Here is a 27880-nt window from a genome sequence, read left to right as displayed (position 1 = left end):
TTTCTCATCACCATTTCTTTGAGACACAAGTACTGTATAAAAGAGAGAGCAGCAGGCTGACAGTCCCTCACAGGAAAACCACTTCCTCCCATCCTCTCTCCACTCAGCTTCACATCGGCCTTCACTCTTGGTGCCTGGGTTCAATTATACCCTCTCAGTCCCTCTAACGTCATTCTGCTCTGGGTTCTGTCCCCAGCTCTCAAAGTGAACAGAACTTAATGCAGCAAATAACATTATGTCCTTGAGTATTGCAGTGACTATCATGAGTGAACCACTGAACTGAATGTGTTCAGCAGCAACACAGGAACGTTGAAACTGAAAGTGGTTTGAAGCAGAAAGTGCTGAGTGTGAACATGGCTTCCAGACAACACGAGGAGAGTTGGACTCGAGATACAATTTGCCGCTTTTGTCTTGATTTCTTCATCAACCCAGTTATGTTGCAGTGTGGACACAACTTCTGCCACTCCTGTATCACCCAGCATTGGGAAAAGAAGAAGGCAAGATGCCCGGAATGTGGTGAAAAGTTTCCAGAAATAAATCTCAGATTAAATCGGGCCTTAGCGAATCTGGCCGAGAAAGCTCGAAAATTAAAGCTGAATCGGAAAGAGAAGGAAAATAAACTTCACTGTGAGGAACATCAGGAAGAACTGAAGCTGTTTTGTGAAACTGACAAGAAATTAGTCTGTGTGAACTGTGTAGTTTCACAGGAACACAGAGAGCACCGCTTCATCGCAGTTAAAGAAGCTGCTGAAATCTACAAGGTAAAAGGGAACAGGTTTGATCACCTGATTATTTGATCACATTTTCAGGGTCGAACACTTTTATCTCCTGATTTTCTTTCCCATTTCCAGAATCAGGTGAAATCTTCCTTAGATTCTCTCACAGAGAAGAAATCGACGGTTCTAGAAATGGAGCAGCAGCAGAAACAGAAGATTTCCCAAATTAGGGTAAAGTGTCTCTGGGCTGATTTTTGAAATTTGATTTTTTGTTGTTGTTTCTACAACAGAAACATATTTTTTGCATTTTTTTCTTCTTATAGAAACAGTCGATCAGTCTGCAGAGCCACATCACATCCGAGTTCACTAAAATGCACCAGATTCTCACTGAGAAAGAGCAGCGTTTAATCCGAGATCTCAGGGAAGAAGAGGAAAAAAATCTAAAACCAATGGAGGAAAATCTTTGTGAAATTCAGGAGAATTTAAATTCGATTCAAGAAAATCTCTCAAAGTTGGAAAAACAGTTGGAACAAAAAGACGGAGTGATATTTCTGAAGGTGAGGGATTATATTTCAGTTTAGTTCAGTGAAAGTTCGCAGTCACAACATGATCCACACGAGCCTCCTCCCATCCTACTTCATTTCCCCCTGTCAATATATCCCTCTGTTCCTTTCTCCCTCATGTTATCCAGCTTCTCCTTAAATGTATCTAAAATGTATCTTTTACTTCAGTGGGTGCAGTTTCATGCCCTGCTTTGGTTCTGTAGTGGCAGGGGAGGGGTGGAGGGTGGGGGTGCATTTAATCATGTGGGAGTTCCAAATGATGTAGTGGGGAAGCTTGCTAATTATATTAAAATTTATTGAAATTAGGATCCAAACCTTCCTGGGTGGAACATGTCCTGGCACTGCCCCCGGCACTGTATCAGGACAGTTCTTCAATGCCAGTGGACAGTGCTAGGGGGCCCTCTGAGGAGCTCCACTGGGGGGTGGCTCCCACCCTCGTTGGGGGGAGGGGGGAGGGTAAAGTTCCCCTTGTGCATGTGTGGGAGGGGGCATGTCTTCCTCCCACATCTATGAGAGGGAATCTCTGTGTAAATGTGGGTGGGGAGGGGGTGTTCCTGTGTTTTATATTGGAGATCAGAATGTCATCTTTTAATGGCATCCCAATCTTGAGCTTCCTGCCAGTGTGACCTTTGGATCTGGAAAGTAAACCTGGCTACTCAGCCTGTGAGCTGAACGTCGGTTTTCTCGCCTCATCCAGCACTGATTTTGATTTGATTTATTATTTTTCATTTATTGGGATACAATTAAAAGTATTGTTTCTTGCGCACTATACAGACAAAGCATACCATTCATAGAGTACATAGAGGAGCGGGAAAGGAAAAGGTGCAGAATGTAATGCTACAGTCAGAGCTAGGGTGTAGAGAAAGATCAACTTAATGCAAGGTAAGTCCACTCAAATGTCTGATGGCAGCAGGGAAGAAGCTGTTCTTGAGTTGGTTGGTACGTGACCTCAGACTTTTGTATCTTTTTCCCGACAGAAGAAGTTGGAAGAGAGTATGTCCGGGGTGCAGAGATTGGAATATTCCACCGTATGTTATGTTTATCATCCCTATTTCTGGATTCTCTACAAGTGGAAACATTCTACACTGAATCTATCAAATCCGACCCCTTTCATCATTTTAAAGATCTCTGTCAGGTCTTCTCTTTTCTACAATAAAATTGATCAATCTTTGCTGTTAATTGAATCCTCTCAGTTGCTGTCAATCTTTTTGATACGTTCTCCATGTGCTTCAATATCCTTTGATTTGATTTGACTTATTATTGCCACATGTATTAGTATACAGTGAGAGAATGTCCAGGGTGCGTGGGGCCCTTGATTATGCTGGCTGCTTTTCCGAGGCAGTGAGAAGTGCAGACAGAGTCAATGGATGGGAGGCTGGTTTGAGTGATGGATTGGGCTAACATCTGTCTTAATGTTAACATTTGTAACATCCTCTTTCTATTCCATGTCTGCAGCAATGGGAATTGACAATTCTCAGCAGCTTGTAACAATGTGAATTTCTGCTTTCTGGATATAGACAGTCCGTCTCTGTCAACTCAGATTTGTGTTTTGTTTATTTCAGGAGGAAACATCTCGAAAGAGGAGGTAGGACATGAACTTTACTGAAACAGCGCAAGTTGGTCAAATCACTCAGGAAAGTGTTGATGGTCAATTTATAATCAACTCTTTAATATTTACAGGATAAGAGATCTGGATAATCGGCTCTCTCTAGTAGATGGTGTCCTGCCCACTGGAACATTCAACGGCTCCTTACCGTTCCCAGTGTGGAGAGAAATGTTAGATTCCATTAACCCTGGTAAGACTCATAGTTCCTTTATCCTGATTTCTTTGTCATGATTTGAGTTGGTGGGGATGGCGGCAGCAAGGGCAGGAAGTGGGTCTTCCTAGGCTCCCCTCACCCTCTGTCACGTCTATCCTCAACTCCCCCTTTGCGATGACAGGACCCAATATCACAGTGTCTTTAACAGTGTGACCCTTCCCCAGGAGCTCTCAAGCAACTATGCATGGTTAGCTGCTCCTGATCCCTATAGAGTGAACTCCCGCTCCCAGTCCCTACCCCTACCTGCTGGGTTAACGCCGAGGGTGTAGGGATGAGGCCTATAACTGGGCATTACTTGTCCACTTAAGAGCCTCAATTCACAGATTGGTGGAAAGGTGTCCACGGGAATTCACCCCCATGGATCTATCAGGATGGAGGCAGGAAGTTCCCTACCCACCACTCTCCGAGCTGAATAAAATACCTGCTCAGACATTAGATCTGCCATAGGAGAGGGTATTAAATTTCACCCAGTATCTCTCAGTGCCGAGTTACAAAGGAATGTGGCGAAAAATGTCTTTCAATGGAATTCACGTCCTATTCACGTACCAAATCCACTTTCTAAATATGATCACCTTCAACTGGCCAGCTGAAACTGCCAGCTCCCTAAACATCCCCAATCCAGGAACTGTCTCCAGAACCCATCGATACTTTACAAACTTCAGCAAGTGGAAACCCCGCCATTCCCAGCTCAACCTTTCCTCCTCTACAAGCAGTACATCCCTGCTTTTGCATTCTAGTCCTCTCAAAATGGATGCTAATATTGCAATTGCCTTCTTAACTACCAATTCAACCTGCAAGTTAACATTAAGAGAATCCTGAACTGGGACTCCCAAGTCCCTTTGTGCTTCTGATTTCTAAATTCTCTCCCCATTTAGAAAATAATCTACCCCACTATTCTTCCTAACAAAGTGCATAACCTCACACTTTCCTACGTTGTATTCTATCTGACTTCTTTGCCCACCCTCCTAACCTGTCCAAGTCCTTCTGCAGCCTTCCTCCCTTCTCAATACTACCGTCCCTCCACCTATCTTGGTATCATCTGCAAACTTCGCCACAATGTCCTCAGTTCCTTCATCTAGATCATTTATATAGAGTGAAAAGTTGTGGTCCCAATCCTGACCCTTGTGGAACTCCACTTGTCATCGGATGCCATCCTGAAAAGGACCCTCTTATCTCTACTCTCTGCCTTCTGCCAGTCAGCTAATCCTCCATCCATGCTAGTGGTACCTTGCCCCTAACACCATGGGCTCTTATCTTATTCCCTCCTGTGCGGTACTTTGCCTTCTGGAAATCCAAGTAGATAACATCCACTGCCTCCCCTTTGTCTAACCTGCTCGTTCCCTCCTCAAAGAATTCTTCCAGATTTGTCAGGCATGACCTCCCTTTGATGAAACCATGCTAACTTCACCCTATTTTACCATGCATTCCAAGTACTCTGAAATCTCATCCTTAATAATTGACTCTAAAATCTTACCAATGACGGTGGTTAGGCTAACCCGTCTGCACTTTCCCATCTTTATCCTCACTCCTTCTTTTACAGCGGTTTTACATTGGTGATTTTTCAGTCCTCTGGGGCCCTCCTTGACTCCAGTGATTCCTGAAAGATCACCACCACTATCTTTTCAGCTATCTTCTTCAGAGCTCTGGGGTGTAGTCCATCCAGTCTGGGTGATTTATCCACCTTCAGAACTTTCAGTTTGCCTTGCACCTTCTCCTTAGTGATGGCCACCACACTCACCTCTGCCACGACTTCTTGAATTTTTGCTATGTTACTGGTGTCTTCCACTGTGAAGACCAATGTAAAGTACCCATTCAGTTCCTCCATTTCTTTGTTCCCCACTGCTACTTCTCTAGCATGACTGTCCAGCGATCCAATGTCCACTCTTGCTTCTCTCTTACCTGTTAGATATCTAAAAAAACTCTTGCAATTTTCTTTTATATTACTGGCTAGCCTACCCTCATATTTCATCTTCTCCCCCCTTATTTCTTTTTAAGTCATCCTCTTTTTGTCCTTAAAGGCTTCCCAATCCTCTGGCTTCCACTCATCTTTGCCACATTGTATGCTTTTTCTTTTGCTTTTATGCCGTCCCCGACTTCCTACATCAGCCATGGTTGCTTCGTCCTCCCCTTAGTATGCTGCTTCTTCCTTGGGATGAAATCCTGCTGTGCTTCCTGAATTACTCCCAGAAACTCCTGCCATTGTTGTTCCACCATCTTTCCTGGTAGGTTCCTCTTCCAATCAACTCTGGCCAGCTCCTCCCTCATGTCTCTGTAGGTACCTTTACTCAACTGATTCCAGCTTCTCCCTCTCAAACTGCAGGGTGAGTTCTATCACATTATTGTCACTGTCTCCTAAGGGTTCCTTCACCTTAAGTCCCCTTATCAAGTCTGCCTCATTACACATCACCAAATCCAGAATTGCCTGTTCCCTCGTGGGCTCCACTACAAGCTGTGCCAAAAAGTCATTGCGTAGACATTCCAGGAATTCCTTTTCTTGGGATCCACTACCAACCTGATTTTCCCGATCCACCTGCAGATTGAAGTGCCTCATGATCACTGTAATCTTGCCCTTCTTACACACCTTTTTTATTCCCTGGTCTGTCTTGTGCCCCACATCCTGACTACTGCTCGGAGGCCTGGTATGTAACTCCTATCAGGGATTCCTTTGCAGTTCCTCAGCTCTACCTACACAGATTCTACACTTTCTGACCCAACATCGTTTCTTGCTATCACTTTCATTTCTTACTAACAAGGCAACGCAGCCCCCTCTGTCCACTTGCCTGTCTTTTCGATAGGGTGTGTATCTTTGGATATTTAGTTCCCAGTTCTGATCCCCTTGCAGCCACTTCTCTGTGATGCCCACAATATCGTACCTGTCAATTTCAATCTGCGCTACAAGCTCTTTTTCCTCATTTTGTATACTGCAAATACAACACCCTCCGTCCTGCATTAGCCACTCCCTTTTCATTATCATCCCCTTATCTGCTGTGCCTGAAATCAGATTCCTAACCCTTTCCGAACACTCTGTCCTATTATTTGTTCTGGAGGCTTAAATAACCTCTCCTGAGCTCTCCTTCCTTTTAACTTTTTCAATAATTTTCCATGCAGTTGAATCCCACCGCCCCCCGCCCACCCCGCACCCACCCACCCACCCCCCCGCCGCCATGCTAACCTGCTGTTTTGTTTCCCATTAGCCATTGTACTTCTTATAGTTTTACCCTTCCCTTCCCCCCACTTGCGAGTTTAAACTTGCTAGTTTTGTCATTGGGTTTCAATGACAATCGACAATGGTAAATCATGGTCATCATTGAGTGGCACGGTGGCACAGTGGTTAGCACTGTTGCCTCACTGCACCAGGGACCCAGGTTCAATACCAGCCTTGGGTGTCTGTGTGGAGTTTGCTCCATTTCCCTGTGTCTGTGTGGGTTTCATCTTGGTGCTCCGGTTTCCTTCCATAGGCGGTGCAGACTTGATGGACCGGATAGCCTCTTCTGCATTGTAGGAATTCTATCATATCTCTCCCTTGATCCTTAGTATCTCCCTGATCCCCAGTAAATCTCTATCCAATCCCCAGTGAACCTCGATCAGATCCTCAGTAAGTCTCGCCACCTGATCTCCAGCAATTCGCTGCTTGATCCCAAATGAGTTACTTCGATCTTTCTCCAGATGCCTCCCCAATCACCAAATTGTCTCTCATGATTCTCTGGCCTGTTTCTCCCTGAATACACAGTTATTCCCTTCTCAATGCCCCAGTGACTCTAATTCTCGGCATTTTTCCCCAGTCTCTGTAACCCTGGATGTGAAAACAGCGAATCCTCACCTCGAGGTGTCTGAGGATCTGAAGAGTTTGAGACGGACCAGGCTTGGGAGGAGCCTTTCCGACACTGTGAAGAGGTTTACACATTATCTCTCTGTGCTGGGATCAGAGGGATTCACTTCGGGGAAACATTACTGGGCAGTGGAGGTGACGGGAAATCAGGGCTGGATTCTGGGAGTAGCCGCAGAGTCTGTGGAAAGGAAGGGAGGGGTCAAGTTGATGCCGGAGACTGGATTCTGGACCATTGGACAGTTTGATGATCAGTTTCATATGAATTCTTCTCCTCCATCCTCTCTTCCTGTCAGTCAGGTCCCCGGGAAGGTGGGAGTTTATCTCAGTTATGAGTCCGGGACAATTTCATTTTACAACGCGGACACCACGTCCCATCTCCACACCTTCATTGGGAATAAATTCACCCAGAAACTTTATCCTTTCTTCTGGACTCGGGATGAAAACCAGTGGCTGCGAATCTGCTCCAGTTCTGATCCTGATTCGGAAAATGGGCGGGGCCTTGGGGTGGTCGCATCATCCCTGATATCACAATGACTTGACCCAGTGATTAGGGTCAGGTGCAGAGGTCAGGGGTTGGGGGTCAGAAACCACCATTGACAACAGGTTGTTACTCAATGTGACATTTAATTAACAAATTGTAAAATCCCAATCAGACTGTAAATAAAAACAATACAAAGAGAAATGTCAGAGGATTCAAATAAAAAGTAAATTAAATATCTTGTGTCTCTCCTTCCTTCATTTACTCCCTGCTTCAGTCAGTCAAACCACCCAGTCCCATCCTCCATCTCTCCCCCTGTTTCCCAGTCTGTAGCTGGGATTTCTTCCCCGTTTCCATTTCTCACTCTGTTCCCAGAGTGCAGAGCTGGGGCGGAAATCCAAATTATGGGAAAGGGTGACAATACTGGGAGTCTGAGGATATAATCCTTGTTTTTTAAAATTTTCCATTAAAATCCTGTTCTGCTCATTTTCCACAGTTTTGTACACATTGCATTGGTTACCTTAAAAAAAGAGTTAAAAACTGACATTAATATAAGAAGGATGTGGAAGCGCTGGAAAGAGTGCAGAGGAGATTTACCAGGATGCTGCCTGGTTTGGAGGGTAGGTCATATGAGGAAAGGTTGAGGGAGCTAGGGCTGTTCTCTCTGAAGCGGAGGAGGCTGAGGGGAGACTTAATAGAGGTGTATAAAATGATGAAGGGGATAGATAGAGTGAACGTTCAAAGACTATTTCCTCGGGTGGATGGAGCTATTACAAGGGGGCATAACTATAGGGTTCGTGGTGGGAGATACAGGAAGGATATCAGAGGTAGGTTCTTTACGCAGAGAGTGATTGGGGTGTGGAATGGACTGCCTGCAGTGATAGTGGAGTCAGACACTTTAGAAACATTTAAGCGGTTATTGGATAGGCACATGGAGCACACCAGGATGATAGGGAGTGGGATAGCTTGATCTTGGTTTCAGATAAAGCTCGGCACAACATCGTGGGCCGAAGGGCTTGTTCTGTGCTGTACTGTTCTATGTTCTATGTTCTAATATTGTCAACCCAGCAGCTGAATCATCAGCCATTTCCACACAACTCTGGACCCCATCCAATTCCCCATCATTCTTAGCACAGGAGCTGGGATGTCACCCTCCCTGCAGAGCTCCCCCACCCTCCTCTCCTTCCACCGATCACCATCCCTGCAGAGCTCCTCCTCCACCCCCCCCCCCACCATCCCACCCGCCGCCCCCACTCCCCTCCCCACCTCCCCACACCCACTGCCAAGAGAGAGTACCGGACCAAGCTAGTGTCTCAGGCTAGCCCCACGGATTCCCACTCACTTTGGCAAGGTCTGCAAGGCATCACAGGTTACAAGATGAAGGCGTGTAAAATCACCAGTACCAATGCACCCCTCTCCAATGAGCTCAACGCATTCCAAGCCCGTTTTGAGCAACAGGTCAGGGAGAGCCCTCCCACTATCCCAGAAACCTTGGCTGAAATCGTATCCGAGGTTACCATTGCAGATGTCAGAGCAGTCTTCTCGAAAGTCAACCCACGGAAAGTGACTGACCCGGACGAGCACTTCGATCCTGTGGGAACCAGCTGGGGGGAGTATTCGAAGACATCTTTAACCTCTCCCTACACCAATCTGAGTTCCCTATCTGTTTCAAGATGCCAACCATCATCCCGGTACCAAAGAAAACCAGGCAGTGTGCCTTAATGACTATTGTTCGGTGGCTCTGACATCCGTCATTATGAAGTGCTTCAAAAGGTTAGTCATGGCACGAATCAATTCCGGCCTCCCAGATTGCCTGGATCCATGATCGTTCACCTATGGGCCTGGGGCTCGGCTCCTCCCTCTGTGACTGGATCCTGAACTTCCTAACCCACAGACCGCAGTCAGTAAGGATAGGCAACAACACCTCCACCACAATAATCCTCAACACTGGTGCCCCACAGGCTATGTCCTCAGCCCCCTCCAATACTCCTTTTACACCTATGACTGTGCAGCCAAATTCCCCTCTATTCGATTTTCAAGTTTTCTGATGACACCACCGTAATGGGTCGGATCTCGAACAATGACGAGACAGAGTACAAGAATGAGATAGAGAATCTGGTGAACTGGTGTGATGACAATAGTCTCTCCCTCAATGTCAACTAAAAGCAGGAGATAGTTATCGACTTCAGGAAATGTAGTGGAGGACATTCCCCTGTCTACATCAATGGGGACGAAGTGGAAATGGTTGAGAGCTTCAGGTTTTTAGGTCTCCAGATCACCAACAACCTGTTCTGGTTCCCCATGCCGATGCTACTGTTAAGAAAGCCCACAAATGCTTCTACTTTTTCAGCAGACTAAGGAAATTTGGCATGTTAGCTGTGATTCTCACCAACTTTTACAGATGCACCATAGAAAGCATTCTTTCAGGTTTTATCACAGCTTGGTATGGCTCCTGCTCTGAATAGACCGCAATAAACTACAAAGGGTCGTGAATGAAGCCCAGTCCAGCACGCAAACCAGCCTCCCATCCATTGACTATGCCGACACTTCCCGCTGCCTCGGGAAAGTAGCCTGCATAATCAAGGACCCCACGGACCACGGACATACTTGCCGGAATTTTACCGGCACGCCTGCCCGAGGCCAACGGAGAATGTTGTTCTGCGAACCTCCCCCGCTCCGATTCCGGGGCAGGCATGCCGGTAAAATCAGGGCCACTCTCTTCCATTTTCTTCCGTCAGGAAAAAGATACAAAAGTCTGAGGTCATGTACCAACTGACTGAAGAACAGCTTCTTCCCTGCTGCTGTCAGACTTTTGAATGGATCTTCCTCGCATTAAGTTGATCTTTCTCTACACCCTAGCTATGACTGTAACACTACATTCTGCACTCTCCTTTCCTTCTCTATGTACGGTATGCTTTGTCTGTATAGCGTGCAAGAAACAATACTTTTCACTGCATACATGTGACAATAATAAATAAAATCAAAGATCACCAACCCTGCAGAACTCCCCCCCCCACCCCCACTGATCAACACCCTTGCAGCGCACTCTCCACTCACCATACAGATCCTCCCCGCCATCATTGCCCCACCCCAATCAAGCCTGACCCCCACTCAAATCCCACCCATCCACCTCCTTACCACTATCCCTGGAAAAGTTATGGTGTAAGAAGTTTAACAACACCAAGTTAAAGTCCAACAGGTTTATTTGGTAGTAAAAGCCACACAAGCTTTCGGAGCTCCAAGCCCCTTCTTCAGATGAGTGGGAATTCTGTTCACAAACAGAGCATATAAAGACACAAACTCAATTTACATGAATAATGGTTGGAATGCGAATACTTACAACTAATTAAGTCTTTAAGAAACAAAACAACGTGAGTGGAGAGAGCATCAAGACAGGCTAAAAAGATGTGTATTGTCTCCAGACAAGACAGCCAGTGAGACTCTGCAGGTCCACGCAACTGTGGGGGTTACAAATAGTGTGACATGAACCCAATATCCCGGTTGAGGCCATCCTCGTCTGTGCGGAACTTGGCTATCAGTTTCTGCTCAGCGACTCTGCGCCGTCGTGTGTCGCGAAGGCCGCCTTGGAGAACGCTTACCCGAATATCAGAGGCCGAATGCCCGTGACCGCTGAAGTGCTCCCCAACAGGAAGAGAACAGTCTTGCCTGGTGATTGTCGAGCGGTGTTCATTCATCCGTTGTCGCAGCGTCTGCATAGTTTCCCCAATGTACCATGCCTCGGGACATCCTTTCTTGCAGCGTATCAGGTAGACAACGTTGGCCGAGTTGCAAGAGTATGTACCGTGTACCTGGTGGATGGTGTTCTCATGTGAGATGATGGCATCTGTGTCGATGATCCGGCACGTCTTGCAGAGGTTGCTGTGGCAGGGTTGTGTGGTGTCATGGTCACTGTTCTCCTGAAGGCTGGGTAGTTTGCTGCGGACAATGGTCTGTTTGAGGTTGTGCGGTTGTTTGAAGGCAAGAAGTGGGGGTGTGGGGATGGCCTTGGCGAGATGTTCGTCTTCATCAATGACATGTTGAAGGCTCCGGAGGAGATGCCGTAGCTTCTCCGCTCTGGGGAAGTACTGGACAACGAAGGGTACTCTGTCCACTGTGTCCCGTGTTTGTCTTCTGAGGAGGTCGGTGCGGTTTTTCGCTGTGGCGCGTTGGAACTGTTGATCAATGAGTCGAGCGCCATATCCTGTTCTTATGAGGGCATCTTTCAGCGTCTGGAGGTGTCTGTTGCGATCCTCCTCATCCGAGCAGATCCTGTGTATACGGAGGGCTTGTCCGTAGGGGATGGCTTCTTTAACGTGTTTCGGGTGGAAGCTGGAGAAGTGGAGCATCGTGAGGTTATCCGTGGGCTTGCGGTACAGTGAGGTGCTGAGGTGACCGTCCTTAATGGAGATGCGTGTGTCCAAGAATGCAACCGATTCCGGAGAGTAGTCTATGGTGAGTCTGATGGTGGGATGGAACTTGTTGATGTCATCATAGAGTTGTTTCAGTGATTGTTCACCATGAGTCCAAAGGAAGAAAATGTCATCGATGTATCTAGTGTATAGCATCAGTTGAAGGTCCCGTGCGGTGAAGAGGTCTTGTTCGAACCTGTGCATGAAGATGTTGGCATATTGAGGTGCGAATTTGGTCCCCATGGCTGTTCCGTGTGTCTGGATGAAGAACTGGTTGTTGAAGGTGAAGATATTGTGGTCCAGGATGAAGCGGATGAGATGTAAAATTGCATCTGGAAACTGGCAGTTGTTGGCGCTGAGCACTGAGGCCGTTGCAGCAATGACATCATCATGGGGGATGTTGGTGTAGAGTGCCGAGACATCCATTGTGACGAGGAGCGCTCCTGGTTCAACTGCTCCATGTGTGCCGAGTTTCTGTAGGAAGTCCGTCGTGTCGCGACAAAAGCTGGGGGTTCTTTGTACAATGGGTTTCAGGATGCCCTCGACATAGCCGGAGAGGTTCTCGCACAGGGTCCCATTGCCCGATACGATGGGACGGCCGGGTGTGTTTGCCTTGTGTATCTTCGGGAGGCAGTAGAGATCTCCAACGGGGGGAGTACTCTATGTCGAGGGCATCCTGAAACCCATTGTACAAAGAACCCCCAGCTTTTGTCGCGACACGACGGACTTCCTACAGAAACTCGGCACACATGGAGCAGTTGAACCAGGAGCGCTCCTCGTCACAATGGATGTCTCGGCACTCTACACCAACATCCCCCATGATGATGTCATTGCTGCAACGGCCTCAGTGCTCAGCGCCAACAACTGCCAGTTTCCAGATGCAATTTTACATCTCATCCGCTTCATCCTGGACCACAATATCTTCACCTTCAACAACCAGTTCTTCATCCAGACACATGGAACAGCCATGGGGACCAAATTCGCACCTCAATATGCCAACATCTTCATGCACAGGTTCGAACAAGACTTCTTCACCGCACGGGACCTTCAACTGATGCTATACACTAGATACATCGATGACATTTTCTTCCTTTGGACTCATGGTGAACAATCACTGAAACAACTCTATGATGACATCAACAAGTTCCATCTCACCATCAGACTCACCATAGACTACTCTCCGGAATCGGTTGCATTCTTGGACACACGCATCTCCATTAAGGACAGTCACCTCAGCACCTCACTGTACCGCAAGCCCACGGATAACCTCACGATGCTCCACTTCTCCAGCTTCCACCCTAAACACGTTAAAGAAGCCATCCCCTACGGACAAGCCCTCCGTATACACAGGATCTGCTCGGATGAGGAGGATCGCAACAGACACCTCCAGACGCTGAAAGATGCCCTCATAAGAACAGGATATGGCGCTCGACTCATTGATCAACAGTTCCAACGCGCCACAGCGAAAAACCGCACCGACCTCCTCAGAAGACAAACACGGGACACAGTGGACAGAGTACCCTTCGTTGTCCAGTACTTCCCCAGAGCGGAGAAGCTACGGCATCTCCTCCGGAGCCTTCAACATGTCATTGATGAAGACGAACATCTCGCCAAGGCCATCCCCACACCCCCACTTCTTGCCTTCAAACAACCGCACAACCTCAAACAGACCATTGTCCGCAGCAAACTACCCAGCCTTCAGGAGAACAGTGACCATGACACCACACAACCCTGCCACAGCAACCTCTGCAAGACGTGCCGGATCATCGACACAGATGCCATCATCTCACATGAGAACACCATCCACCAGGTACACGGTACATACTCTTGCAACTCGGCCAACGTTGTCTACCTGATACGCTGCAAGAAAGGATGTCCCGAGGCATGGTACATTGGGGAAACTATGCAGACGCTGCGACAACGGATGAATGAACACCGCTCGACAATCACCAGGCAAGACTGTTCTCTTCCTGTTGGGGAGCACTTCAGCGGTCACGGGCATTCGGCCTCTGATATTCGGGTAAGCGTTCTCCAAGGCGGCCTTCGCGACACACGACGGCGCAGAGTCGCTGAGCAGAAACTGATAGCCAAGTTCCGCACACACAAGGACGGCCTCAACCGGGATATTGGGTTCATGTCCCACTATTTGTAACTCCCACAGAGTTTCACTGGCTGTCTTGTCTGGAGACAATACACATCTTTTTAGCCTGTCTTGATGCTCTCTCCACTCATGTTGTTTTGTTTCTTAAAGACTTGATTAGTTGTAAGTATTCGCATTCCAACCATTATTCATGTAAATTGAGTTTGTGTCTTTATATGCTCTGTTTGTGAACAGAATTCCCACTCATCTGAAGAAGGGGCTTAGAGCTCCGAAGGCTTGTGTGGCTTTTAGTACCAAATAAACCTGTTGGACTTTAACCTGGTGTTGTTAAACTTCTTACTGTGTTTACCCCAGTCAAACGCCGGCATCTCCACATCAAAGTTATGGTGCCCAGAGGGCAGTGCCAGGCTGCCAGCACCCCATGGCAATGTCTGGCCATGCCCTCAACCACCCAGGAGGATTCAATGGCCTCTGATCCCCCTGGCGAGGCCATCATATCTGGTCTCCCCTGATGGAGACCCAGCTGTGATTCTTGCCGGTGTGATGCTCGACCAGAGAGGCGGGTAATTACAAGTGAGCCTGGGCAGTAGCCTGTAAAACAAATAACACATGCCATTGGCACGAAGCTGATTTCACCGGTAAAACAGGGCCAGTAGGATTGTGTGAGGTGAGAAAACAATTTTTTGCCATTCACACAACCTTACCACTTTGCCTCACTGAACAACAGGCGGGACAAGTGAAACTTAAGGGGTGTCTTGACAAATACATGAATAGGATGGGAGTCGAGGGATATGGTCCCGGAAGGGCTGGGGGTTTTAGTTCAGTCAGGTAGCATGGTCGATGCAGGCTTGCAGGGCCGAAGGGCCTGTTCCTGTGCTGTAATTTTCTTTGTTCTTATAAGATCCCGAACCATCTCTCCAGTGAGTCTCTCCCCCGATCCCTAATCATCTCCCCAGTGAGTCTCTTCCCCCGATCTCTAACCATTTCCCCAGTGAGTCTCCCCCTGATCCCGAACCATCTCTCCAGTGAGTCGCTCCCTGATCTCTAACCATCTCCCCAGTGAGTCTCTCCCCGATTCCGAACCATCTGCCCAGTGAGTCTGTCCCCCGATCCCTAACCATCTCGCCAGGGAGACTCTCCCCCGATCCCTAACCATCTCCCCAGTGAGTCTCTCCCTCGATTCCTAACCATCTCCCCAGTGAGTCGCTCCCCCGATCCCTAACCATCTCTCCAGTAGTCTCTCCCTGAAACCCTAACCATCTCCCCAGTGAGTCACTCAACCGATCCCTAACCATCTCCCCAGTGAGTCTCTCCCTAATCCCGAACCATCTCTCCAGTGAGTTGCTCCTCGATCCCTAACCACCTCCCCAGTGAGTCTCTCCCCCGATTCCTAACCATCTCCCCAGTGAGTCTCTCCCCGATCCCTAACCATCTCCCCAGTGAGTCTCTCCCCCAATCCCTAGGTGTTTCTCCAGTGAGTCTCTCCCCGATCCCTAACCATGCACCCAGTGAGTCTCTCCCCCGATCTCTAACCATAGAAATCATAGAAATCATAGAAACCCTACAGTGCAGAAGGAGGCCATTTGGCCCATCGAGTCTGCACCGACCACAATCCCACCCAGGCCCTACCCCCACATATTTACACACTAATCCCTCTAACCTACACATTTTAGGATTCTAAGGGGCAATTTTTAACCTGGCCAATCAACCTAACCCACACATCTTTGGACTGTGGGAGGAAACCGGAGCACCCGGAGGAAACCCACGCAGACACGAGGAGAATGTGCAAACTCCACACAGACAGTGACCCGAGCCGGGAATTGAACCCGGGACACTGGAGCTGTGAAGCAGCAGTGCTAACCACTGTGCTACCGTGACGCCCGTAAGTCTCCCCAGTGAGTCTCCCCGATCCCTAACCATGCACCCAGTGAGTCTCTCCCCCGATCCCTAACCATCTTCCCAGGGAGTCTCTCCCCGATCCCTAACCATCTCCCCTCTGAGTCTCTCCCCCGATCCCTCGGCGTTTCTCCAGTGAATCTCTCCCCCGATCCCTAGGCATTTCCCCAGTGAGTCTCTCCCCGATCCCGAGGTGTTTCCCCAGTAAGTCTCTCCCCCGATCCCTAACCATCTCCCCAGTGAGTCTCTCCCCCGATCCCTAACCATCTCCCCAGTGAGTCTCTCCCCCGATCCCTAACCATCTCCCCAGTGAATCTCCCCCCGATCCCTAACCATCTCCCCAGTCAGTCTCTCCCCCGATCACTCACCATCTCCCCAGTGAGTCTCCCCGATCCCTAGCCATGCACCCATTGAGTCTCTCCCCCGATCCCTAACCATCTTCCCAGGGAGTCTCTCCCCGATCCCTAACCATCTCCCCTCTGAGTCTCTCCCCCGATCCCTCGGCGTTTCTCCAGTGAATCTCTCCCCCGATCCCTAGGCATTTCCCCAGTGAGTCTCTCCCCGATCCCGAGGTGTTTCCCTAGTGAGTCTCTCCCCGATCCCTAACCATCTCCCAGCGAATAATGTTTCCATTTATGTGAATAAATGGAAACACTACAAGATGGATTAGTAATTCGAAAGGCGAATTCACTAAGTGATCATCATTGTGGAATTAAAGGGACTGGTGAGGGTGCACGATGCAAATGTTTCAGCTTGTGTCTCCTACAACTTTAAGTCTATGTATTTAATTTCTCATCACCATTTCTTTGAGACACAAGTACTGTATAAAAGAGAGAGCAGCAGGCTGACAGTCCCTCACAGGAAAACCACTTCCTCCCATGCTCTCTCCACTCAGCTTCACATCGTCCTTCACTCTTAGTGCCTGGGTTCAATTATACCCTATCGGTTCCTCTAACGTCATTCTGCTCTGGGTTCTGTCCCCAGCTCTCAAAGTGAACAGAACTTAATGCAGCAAATAACATTATGTCCTTGAGTATTGCAGTGACTATCATGAGTGAACCACTGAATTGAATGTGTTCAGCAGCAACACAGGAACGTTGAAACTGAAAGTGGTTTGAAGCAGAAAGTGCTGAGTGTGAACATGGCTTCCAGACAACACGAGGAGAGTTGGACTCAAGATACAATTTGCCCCGTTTGTCTTGATTTCTTCATCAACCCAGTTATATTGCAGTGTGGACACAACTTCTGCCACTCCTGTATCACCCAGTGTTGGGGAAAGAAGAAGGCAAGATGCCCGGAATGCAGACAAAAGTTTCCAGAAATAAATCTCAGATTAAATCGGGTCTTAGCGAATCTGGCTGAGAAAGCTCGACAAATAACGCTGAATCGGAAAGAGAAGGAAAATAAACTTCACTGTGAGGAACATCAGGAAGAACTGAAGCTGTTTTGTGAAACTGACAAGAAATTGGTCTGTGTGAACTGTGTAGTTTCGCAGGAACACAGAGAGCACCGCTTCATCGCGGTTAAAGAAGCTGCTGAAATCTACAAGGTAAAAGGGAACAGGTTTGATCACCTGATTATTTGATCACATTTTCAGGGTCTGACACTTTGATTTTCTGATTTTCTCTCCCAATCCCAGAATCAGGTGAAATCTTCCTTAGATTCTCTCACAGAGAAGAAATCGACGGTTCTAGAAATGGAGCAGCAGCAGAAACAGAAGATTTCCCAAATTAGGGTAAAGTGTCTCTGGGCTGATTTTTGAAATTTGATTTTTTGTTGTTGTTTCTACAACAGAAACATATTTTTTGCATTTTTTTCTTCTTATAGAAACAGTCGATCAGTCTGCAGAGCCACATCACATCCGAGTTCACTAAAATGCACCAGATTCTCACTGAGAAAGAGCAGCGTTTCATCCGAGATCTCAGGGAAGAAGAGGAAAAAATTCTAAAACAAATGGAGGAAAATCTTTGTGAAATTCAGGAGAATTTAAATTGTATTCAGCAGAAACTCTCAAAGTTGGAGAAGCAGTTGGAACAAAAAGATGTAGTGATATTTCTGAAGGTGAGTGATTATTTTTCAGTTTAGCTCAGTCAAAGTTCACAGTTACAACATGATCCACACGAGCCTCCTCCCATCCTACTTCATTTCCCCGTCAATATATCCTTCTGTTCCTTTCCCCCTCCTGTTATCCAGCTTCTCCTTAAATGTATCTAAAATGTATCTTTTACCTCAGTGGATGCAGTTTCATACCCTGCTTTGGTTCTGTAGTCATGATGTGGAGATGCCGGTGTTGGATTGGGGAAAACACAGTCAGAAGTCTCACAGCACCAGGTTAAAGTCCAACAGGTTTATTTGGTAGCACAAGCCACAAGCTTTCAGAGCGCTGCCCCTTCATCAGGTAAGTGGGAGTTCTGCTCACAAACAGGGCATATAAAGACACAAACTCAATATACAAAATAATGGTTGGAATGCGAGTCTTTACAGGTAATCAAGTCTTAAAGGTACAGACAATGTGAGTGGAGAGAGGGTTAAGCACAGGTTAAAGAGATGTGTATTGTCTCCAGCCAGGACAATTAGTGAGATTTTGCAAGCCCAGGCAAGTCGTGGGGGTTACAGATAGGGTGACATGAACACAAGATCCTGGTTGAGACCGTCCTCATGTGTGTGGAACTTGGCTATCAGTCTCTGCTCAGCGACTTGTGTTGTCGTGTGTCGTGAAGGCCTCTTTGGAGAACGCTTACCCGAATATCAGAGGCCGAATGCCCGTGACCGCTGAAGTGCTCCCCAACAGGAAGAGAACACTCTTGCCTGGTGATTGTCGAACGGTGTTCATTCATCCATTTTCGTAGCGTCTGCATGGTCTCCCCAATGTACCATGCCACGGGACATCCTTTCCTGCAGCGTATCAGGTAGACAACGTTGGCCGAGTCGCAAGAGTAGGTACCATGTACCTGGTGGATGGTGTTCTCACGTGAGATGGTGGCATCCGCATCAATGATCCGGCACGTTTTGCAGAGGTTGCTGTGGCAGGGTTGTGTGGTGTCGTGGTCACTGTTCTCCTGAAGGCTGGGTAGTTTGCTGCGGACAATGGTCTGTTTGAGGTTGTGCGGTTGTTTGAAGGCAAGAAGTGGGGGTGTGGGTATGGCCTTGGCGAGATGTTCGTCTTCATCAATGACATGTTGAAGGCTCCGGAGAAGATGTCATAGCTTCTCCGCTCCGGGGAAGTACTGGGCGACGAAGGGTACTCTGTCCGCCGTGTCCTGTGTTTATCTTCTGATGAGGTAGTTGCGGTTTTTCACTGTGGTGCATTGGAACTGTCAATCGATGAGTCGAGCACCATAGCCTGTTCTTATGAGGGCATCTTTCAGCGTCTGGAGTTGTCTGTTGCGATCCTCCTCATCTGAGTAGATCCTGTGTATGCGGAGGGCTTGTCCGTAGGGGATGGCTTCTTTAACGTGATTAGGGTGGAAGCTGAAGAAGTGGAGCATCGTGAGGTTATCCGTGGGCTTGCGGTACAGTGAAGTGCTGAGGTGACCGTCCTTAATGGAGATGTGTGTGTCCAAGAATGCAACCGATTCCGGAGAGTAGTCCATGGCGAGTCTGATGGTGGGTTGGAACTTGTTGATGTCATCATGTAGTTGTTTCAGTGATTGTTCACCATGAGTCCAAAGGAAGAAAATGTCATCGATGTATCTAGTGTATAGCATCGGTTGAAGGTCCTGTGCTGTGAAGAGGTCTTGTTCGAACCTGTGCATGAAGATGTTGGCATTTGAGATGCGAATTTGGTCCCCATGGCTGTTCCGTGTGACTGGATGAAGAACTGGTTGTTGAAGGTGAAGACATTGTGGTCCAGGATGAAGCAGATGAGTTGTAAAATTGCATCTGGAGATTGGTAGTTGTCGGCGTTGAGTACTGAGGCAGTTGCAGCAATGCCATCATCGCGAGGGATGCTGGTGTAGAGTGCCGAGACATCCATTCTGACGAGGAGTGTTCCTGGTTCAACTTCTCCATGTGCTGGGGTTCTGTAGGAAGTCCGTAGTGTCGGGACAAAAGCTGGGGGTTCTTTGTACAATGGGTTTCAGGATGCCCCTGAAGTTGCTGGAAAGGTTCTCGCACAGGGTCTCATTGCCCGATATGATGGGACGGCCGGATGTGTTTGCCTTATGTTTTTTTGGGAGGGAGTAGAGACCTCCAACGCGGGGAGTACGTTAGATGAGAGCACGGAGAGTGCTCTGAAGGTCCTGATCAAAGGTCTTGATCAGTCTGTTGAGTTGACGGGTGTGTTCTTTAGTCAGATCTGAGGGTAACTGTCTGTAGTGTTCCTCATTGTCCAATTGTCGGTCCACTTCTTGGATGATGTTTGGGGCTGTCTTGTGAGTGTGGCTGATGAATTTGGTGTTGACGCACCTCCTGACGGCTTGGGCATACATGTCAAGTCGAGGGCAGCAGCCTTCCGGGGGAGTCCAATTCGGTTTCCTCTTCGGTTGCTGCACTGCGGATCTCTCTGTTGGCTGTTCCGGTTTATTGGCTGTCTCATTGTGTTCGCTGTTGGCCTCTTGGGGTTTGTGGAAGAACTCCCGCAGCCTCATTCGCCTGATGAATTCCTCTGTGTCTGCTGCGAGACTGATGGGGTCTATTTTGGTGGTGGGGCAGAAATTGAGCGCTTGGCTGAGAACTTCGATTTCATCTGGTTGAAGTGTGCAGTCCGATAAGTTGACAATGGACTTCCCTGCAGTGGTACTGTTTTCTACTGTGGTACCGGGAGACGCTTGGTTGCTGCTGGTGGTGATGCCGAGTTTCTCAAGTTTCCTGTTCTTGGTGTGCATGTAGATGGCGTAGTTCCTTTGTCTCGTCTGCTTGGCAGAGTTTCGCAGCTGGTCTGCGTCCTGAGCGCAAGTTGAGAATATGGACTCTATCTTGGTTTCCAGGATGCGGCGTTTTCTGTAGAGCTGGTGTATGAGGTGGTTGAGGAGTGTGAGAGAGGTGCGATGGCAAAGTCTCTCCACGTAGTCTGTGTTATAGGTTGACCTGAGTGGGTTCGTGAATTGTAGTCCTTTCGGTATCTTGTCTGCTTTCTTGCAGACATACCTGTCCTAGCTGGAGACAATACACATCTCTTTAACCTGTGCTTAACCCTCTCTCCACTCACATTGTCTGTACTTTTAAGACTTGATTACCTGTAAAGACTCGCATTCCAACCATTATTTTGTAAATTGAGTTTGTGTCGTTATATGCCCTGTTTGTGAACAGAACTCCCACTTACCTGATGAAGGAGCAGCGCTCCGAAAGCTCGTGGCTTGGGCTACCAAATAAACCTGTTGGACTTTAACCTGGTGTTGTGAGACTTCTTACTTGGTTCTGTCGTGGCAGGGGAGGGGTGGAGGGTGGGGGTGCATTTAATCATGTGGGAGTTCCAAATGATGTAGTGGGGAAGCTTGCTAATTATATTAAAATTTATTGAAATTCGGATCCAAACCTTCCTGGGTGGAACATGTCCTGGCACTGCCCCCGGCACTGTATCAGGACAGTTCTTCAATGCCAGTGGACAGTGCTAGGGGGCCCTCTGAGGAGCTCCACTGGGGGGTGGCTCCCCCCCCTTGTTGGGGGGAGGGTAAAGTTCCCCTTGTGCATGTGTGGGAGGGGGCATGTCTTCCTCCCACATCTGTGAGAGGGAATCTCTGTGTAAATGTGGGTGGGGAGGGAGTGTTCCTGTGTTTTATATTGGAGATCAGAATGTCATCTTTTAATGGCATCCCAATCTTGAGCTTCCCGCCAGTGTGACCTTTGGATCTGGAAAGTAAACCTGGCTACTCAGCCTGTGAGCTGAACGTCGGTTTTCTCGCCTCATCCAGCACTGATTTTGATTTGATTTATTATTTTTCATTTATTGGGATACAATTAAAAGTATTGTTTCTTGCGCACTATACAGACAAAGCATACCATTCATAGAGTACATAGAGGAGCGGGAAAGGAAAAGGTGCAGAATGGAATGCTACAGTCAGAGCTAGGGTGTAGAGAAAGATCAACTTAATGCGAGGTAGGTCCATTCAAATGTCTGATGGCAGCAGGGAAGAAGCTGTTCTTGAGTCGGTTGGTACGTGACCTCAGACCTTTGTATCTTTTTCCCGACAGAAGAAGTTGGAAGAGAGAATGTCCGGGGTGCAGAGATTGAAATGTTCCACCCTATGTTATGTTTATCATCCCTATTTCTGGATTCTCTGCAAGTGGAAACATTCTACACTGAATCTATCAAATCCGACCCCTTTCATCATTTTAAAGATCTCTGTCAGGTCTTCTCTTTTCTGCAGTAAAGTTGATCAATCTTTGCTGTTAATTGAATCCTCTCAGTTGCTGTCAATCTTTTTGATACGTTCTCCATGTGCTTCAATATCCTTTGATTTGATTTGACTTATTATTGCCACATGTATTAGTATACAGTGAGAGAATGTCCGGGGTGCGTGGGGCCCTTGATTATGCTGGCTGCTTTTCCGAGGCAGTGAGAAGTGCAGACAGAGTCAATGGATGGGAGGCTGGTTTGAGTGATGGATTGGGCTAACATCTGTCTTAATGTTAACATTTGTAACATCCTCTTTCTATTCCATGTCTGCAGCAATGGGAATTGACAATTCTCAGCAGCTTGTAACAATGTGAATGTCATTTCTGCTTTCTGGATATAGACAGTCCGTCTCTGTCAACTCAGATTTGTGTTTTGTTTATTTCAGGAGGAAACATCTCGAAAGAGGAGGTAGGACATGAACTTTACTGAAACAGCGCAAGTTGGTCAAATCACTCAGGAAAGTGTTTATGGTCAATTTATAATCAACTCTTTAATATTTACAGGATAAGAGATCTGGATAATCAGCTCTCTCTAGTAGATGGTGTCCTGCCCACTGGAACATTCAATGGCTCTTTACCATTCCCAGTGTGGAGAGAAATGTTAGATTCCATTAACCCTGGTAAGACTCATAGTTCCTTTATCCTGATTTCTTTGTCATGATTTGAGTTGGTGGGGATGGCGGCAGCAAGGGCAGGAAGTGGGTCTTCCTAGGCTCCCCTCACCCTCTGTCACGTCTATCCCCAACTCCCCCTTTGCGATGACAGGACCCAATATCACAGTGTCTTTAACAGTGTGACCCTTCCCCAGGAGCTCTCAAGCAACTATGCATGGTTAGCTGCTCCTGATCCCTATAGAGTGAACTCCCGCTCCCAGTCCCTACCCCCACCTGCTGGGTTAACGCCGAGGGTGTAGGGATGAGGCCTATAACTGGGCATTACTTGTCCACTTAAGAGCCTCAATTTACAGATTGGTGGAAAGGTGTCCACGGGAATTCACCCCCATGGATCTATCAGGATGGAGGCAGGAAGTTCCCTACCCACCACTCTCCGAGCTGAATAAAATACCTGCTCAGACATCAGATCTGCCATAGGAGAGGGTATTAAATTTCACCCAGTATCTCTCAGTGCCGAGTTACAAAGGAATGTGGCGAAAAATGTCTTTCAGTGGAATTCACGTCCTATTCATGTACCAAATCCACTTTCTAAATATGATCACCTTCAACTGGCCAGCTGAAACTGCCAGCTCCCTAAACATCCCCAATCCAGGAACTGTCTCCAGAACCCATCGATACTTTACAAACTTCAGCAAGTGGAAACCCCGCCATTCCCAGCTCAACCTTTCCTCCTCTACAAGCAGTACATCCCTGCTTTTGCATTCTAGTCCTCTCAAAATGGATGCTAATATTGCAATTGCCTTCTTAACTACCAATTCAACCTGCAAGTTAACATTAAGAGAATCCTGAACTGGGACTCCCAAGTCCCTTTGTGCTTCTGATTTCTAAATTCTCTCCCCATTTAGAAAATAATCTACCCCACTATTCTTCCTAACAAAGTGCATAACCTCACACTTTCCTACGTTGTATTCTATCTGACTTCTTTGCCCACCCTCCTAACCTGTCCAAGTCCTTCTGCAGCCTTTCTCCCTTCTCAATACTACCTGTCCCTCCACCTATCTTGGTATCATCTGCAAACTTCGCCACAATGTCCTCAGTTCCTTCATCTAGATCATTTATATAGAGTGAAAAGTTGTGGTCCCAATCCTGACCCTTGTGGAACTCCACTTCTCATCGGCTGCCATCCTGAAAAGGACCCTCTTATCTCTACTCTCTGCCTTCTGCCAGTCAGCTAATCCTCCATCCATGCTAGTGGTACCTTGCCCCTAACACCATGGGCTCTTATCTTATTCCCTCCTGTGCGGTACTTTGCCTTCTGGAAATCCAAGTAGATAACATCCACTGCCTCCCCTTTGTCTAACCTGCTCGTTCCCTCCTCAAAGAATTCTTCCAGATTTGTCAGGCATGACCTCCCTTTGATGAAACCATGCTAACTTCACCCTATTTTACCATGCATTCCAAGTACTCTGAAATCTCATTCTTAATAATTGACTCTAAAATCTTACCAATGACGGTGGTTAGGCTAACCCATCTGTACTTTCCCATCTTTATCCACACTCCTTCTTTAACAGCGGTTTTACATTGGTGATTTTTCAGTCCTCTGGGGCCCTCCTTGACTCCAGTGATTCCTGAAAGATCACCACCACTATCTTTTCAGCTATCTTCTTCAGAGCTCTGGGGTGTAGTCCATCCAGTCTGGGTGATTTATCCACCTTCAGACCTTTCAGTTTGCCTTGCACCTCCTCCTTAGTGATGGCCACCACACTCACCTCTGCCACGACTTCTTGAATTTTTGCTATGTTACTGGTGTCTTCCACTGTGAAGACCAATGTAAAGTACCCATTCAGTTCCTCCATTTCTTTGTTCCCCACTGCTACTTTTCTAGCATGACTGTCCAGCGATCCAATGTCCACACTTGCTTCTCTCTTACCTGTTAGATATCTAAAAAAACTCTTGCAATTTTCTTTTATATTACTGGCTAGCCTACCCTCATATTTCATCTTCTCCCCCCTTATTCCTTTTTAAGTCATCCTCTTTTTGTCCTTAAAGGCTTCCCAATCCTCTGGCTTCCACTCATCTTTGCCACATTGTATGCTTTTTCTTTTGCTTTTATGCCGTCCCCGACTTCCTACATCAGCCATGGTTGCTTCGTCCTCCCCTTAGTATGCTGCTTCTTCCTTGGGATGAAATCCTGCTGTGCTTCCTGAATTACTCCCAGAAACTCCTGCCATTGTTGTTCCACCATCTTTCCTGGTAGGTTCCTCTTCCAATCAACTCTGGCCAGCTTCTCCCTCATGTCTCTGTAGGTACCTTTACTCAACTGATTCCAGCTTCTCCCTCTCAAACTGCAGGGTGAGTTCTATCACATTATTGTCACTGTCTCCTAAGGGTTCCTTCACCTTAAGTCCCCTTATCAAGTCTGCCTCATTACACATCACCAAATCCAGAATTGTCTGTTCCCTCGTGGGCTCCACTACAAGCTGTGCCAAAAAGTCATTGCGTAGACATTCCAGGAATTCCTTTTCTTGGGATCCACTACCAACCTGATTTTCCCGATCCACCTGCAGATTGAAGTTCCTCATGATCACTGTAATCTTGCCCTTCTTACACACCTTTTTTATTCCCTGGTCTGTCTTGTGCCCCACATCCTGACTACTGCTCGGAGGCCTGGTATGTAACTCCTATCAGGGATTCCTTTGCAGTTCCTCAACTCTACCTACACAGATTCTACACTTTCTGACCCAACATCGTTTCTTGCTATCACTTTCATTTCTTACTAACAAGGCAACGCAGCCCCCTCTGTCCACTTGCCTGTCTTTTCGATAGGGTGTGTATCTTTGGATATTTAGTTCCCAGTTCTGATCCCCTTGCAGCCACTTCTCTGTGATGCCCACAATATCGTACCTGTCAATTTCAATCTGCGCTACAAGCTCTTTTTCCTCATTTTGTATACTGCAAATACAACACCCTCCGTCCTGCATTAGCCACTCCCTTTTCAGTATCATCCCCTTATCTGCTGTGCCTGAAATCAGATTCCTAACCCTTTCCGAACACTCTGTCCTATTATTTGTTCTGGAGGCTTAAATAACCTCTCCTGAGCTCTCCTTCCTTTTAACTTTTTCAATAATTTTCCATGCAGTTGAATCCCACCGCCCCCCACCCACCCCGCACCCACCCACCCACCCCCCCCGCCGCCATGCTAACCTGCTGTTTTGTTTCCCATTAACCATTGTACTTCTTATAGTTTTACCCTTCCCTTCCCCCCACTTGCGAGTTTAAACTTGCTAGTTTTGTCATTGGGTTTCAATGACAATCGACAATGGTAAATCATGGTCATCATTGAGTGGCACGGTGGCACAGTGGTTAACACTGTTGCCATACTGCGCCAGGGACCCAGGTTCAATACCAGCCTTGGGTATCTGTGTGGAGTTTGCTCCATTTCCCTGTGTCTGTGTGGGTTTCATCTTGGTGCTCCGGTTTCCTTCCATAGACGGTGCAGACTTGATGGACCGGATAGCCTCTTCTGCATTGTAGGAATTCTATCATATCTCTTCCTTGATCCTTAGTATCTCCCTGATCCCCAGTAAATCTCTATCCAATCCCCAGTGAACCTCGATCAGATCCTCAGTAAGTCTCGCCACCTGATCTCCAGCAATTCGCTGCTTGATCCCAAATGAGTTACTTCGATCTTTCTCCAGATGCCTCCCCAATCACCAAATTGTCTCTCATGATTCTCTGGCCTGTTTCTCCCTGAATACACAGTTATTCCCTTCTCAATGCCCCAGTGACTCTAATTCTCGGCATTTTTCCCCAGTCTCTGTAACCCTGGATGTGAAAACAGCGAATCCTCACCTCGAGGTGTCTGAGGATCTGAAGAGTTTGAGACGGACCAGGCTTGGGAGGAGCCTTTCCGACACTGTGAAGAGGTTTACACATTATCTCTCTGTGCTGGGATCAGAGGGATTCACTTCGGGGAAACATTACTGGGAAGTGGAGGTGACGGGAAACCAGGGCTGGGTTCTGGGAGTAGCCGCAGAGTCTGTGGAAAGGAAGGGAGGGGTCAAAGTGATGCCGGAGACTGGATTCTGGACCATTGGACAGTTTGATGATCAGTTTCATATGAATTCTTCTCCTCCATCCTCTCTTCCTGTCAGTCTGGTCCCCGGGAAGGTGGGAGTTTATCTCAGTTATGAGTCCGGGACAGTTTCATTTTACAACGCGGACACCAAGTCCCATCTCCACACCTTCATTGGGAATAAATTCACCCAGAAACTTTATCCTTTCTTCTGGACTCGGGATGAAAACCAGTGGCTGCGAATCTGCTCCAGTTCTGATCCTGATTCGGAAAATGGGCGGGGCCTCGGGGTGGTCGCATCATCCCTGATATCACAATGACTTGACCCAGTGATTAGGGTCAGGGGCAGAGGTCAGGGGTTGGGGGTCAGAAACCACCATTGACAACAGGTTGTTACTCAATGTGACATTTAATTAACAAATTGTAAAATCCCAATCAGACTGTAAATAAAAACAATACAAATAGAAATGTCAGAGGATTTAAATAAAAAGTAAATTAAATATCTTGTGTCTCTCCTTCCTTCATTTACTCCCTGCTTCAGTCAGTGAAACCACCCAGTCCCATCCTCCATCTCTCCCCCTGTTTCCCAGTCTGTCGCTGGGATTTCTTCCCCGTTTCCATTTCTCACTCTGTTCCCAGAGTGCAGAGCTGTGGCGGAAATCCAAATTATGGGAAAGAGTGACAATACTGGGAGTCTGAGGATATAATCCTTGTTTTTAAAAATTTTCCATTAAAATCCTGTTCTGCTCATTTTCAGTAAGAAGTTTAACAACACCAGGTTAAAGTCCAACAGGTTTATTTGGTAGCAAAAGCCACACAAGCTTTCGAGGCTCTGAGCCCCTTCTTCAGGGCTCAGAGCCTCGAAAGCTTGTATGGCTTTTGCTACCAAATAAACCTGTTGGACTTTAACCTGGTGTTGTTAAACTTCTTACTGTGTTTACCCCAGTCCAACGCCGGCATCTCCACATCATGACTGCTCATTTTCCGCAGTTTTGTACACATTGCATTGCTTATCTTAAAAAAAGGAGTTAAAAACTGACATT

At 47.4% G+C, this 27880-nt stretch overlaps 3 protein-coding genes across 5 annotated transcripts in view; all 3 read left to right on the top strand.

The window, feature by feature from the left end:
• Positions 1–27306, top strand: part of LOC144496746 (butyrophilin subfamily 1 member A1-like) — a 284881-nt gene extending 257575 nt beyond the window's left edge. Inside the window, 2 exon segments of the mRNA XM_078217262.1 lie at positions 7469–7500; positions 27189–27306. The gene's annotated coding sequence lies outside the window, so the exon portion shown is untranslated.
• The window catches only part of LOC144497625 (uncharacterized), a 54377-nt gene extending 27071 nt beyond the window's left edge, over positions 1–27306 (top strand). The window contains exons 9-14 of the mRNA XM_078219066.1: positions 16894–17361; positions 17452–17547; positions 17640–17873; positions 22535–22557; positions 22653–22768; positions 26577–27306. Coding sequence (XP_078075192.1) covers positions 16894–17361; positions 17452–17547; positions 17640–17873; positions 22535–22557; positions 22653–22768; positions 26577–27157 — 1518 coding nt within the window. The 3' untranslated portion in view covers positions 27158–27306. The remainder of the gene's footprint in view (positions 1–16893; positions 17362–17451; positions 17548–17639; positions 17874–22534; positions 22558–22652; positions 22769–26576) is intronic.
• LOC144496745 (zinc-binding protein A33-like) lies at positions 195–7500 on the top strand. Of its 3 annotated transcripts, none has more exons than XM_078217260.1 (7): positions 195–761; positions 852–947; positions 1040–1273; positions 2260–2307; positions 2842–2864; positions 2960–3075; positions 6882–7500. In XM_078217260.1, the coding sequence occupies exons 1-7, from the start codon at positions 354–356 to the stop codon at positions 7460–7462; spliced, it is 1506 nt and encodes a 501-aa protein (XP_078073386.1). In that variant the 5' UTR covers positions 195–353; the 3' UTR covers positions 7463–7500. The 3 variants fall into 3 exon arrangements, with proteins under 3 accessions (XP_078073386.1, XP_078073385.1, XP_078073387.1); XM_078217259.1 differs by having other exon boundaries at positions 2257–2307; XM_078217261.1 differs by lacking the exon at positions 2260–2307.
• Positions 27307–27880: the final 574 nt, after the last annotated feature.

This window comes from Mustelus asterias, chromosome 8, assembly GCF_964213995.1.
Source record: "Mustelus asterias chromosome 8, sMusAst1.hap1.1, whole genome shotgun sequence".
Classification (NCBI taxonomy): Eukaryota; Metazoa; Chordata; class Chondrichthyes; order Carcharhiniformes; family Triakidae; genus Mustelus; species Mustelus asterias.
The sequence above is the reverse complement of the archived record's forward strand: the minus strand, read 5'-3'. Positions and strand labels throughout refer to the sequence as shown.

Bases quoted from the DNA above. Each gene is read 5' to 3' on its own strand.
- LOC144496745 (XM_078217259.1), top strand. From the start codon at position 354: ATGGCTTCCAGACAACACGAGGAGAGTTGGACTCGAGATACAATTTGC. The intron at 948-1,039 runs GTAAAGTGTCTC...TTCTTCTTATAG, and splicing joins AGAAGATTTCCCAAATTAGG to AAACAGTCGATCAGTCTGCA. The intron at 1,274-2,256 runs GTGAGGGATTAT...TTTTCCCGACAG, and splicing joins ACGGAGTGATATTTCTGAAG to AAGAAGTTGGAAGAGAGTAT.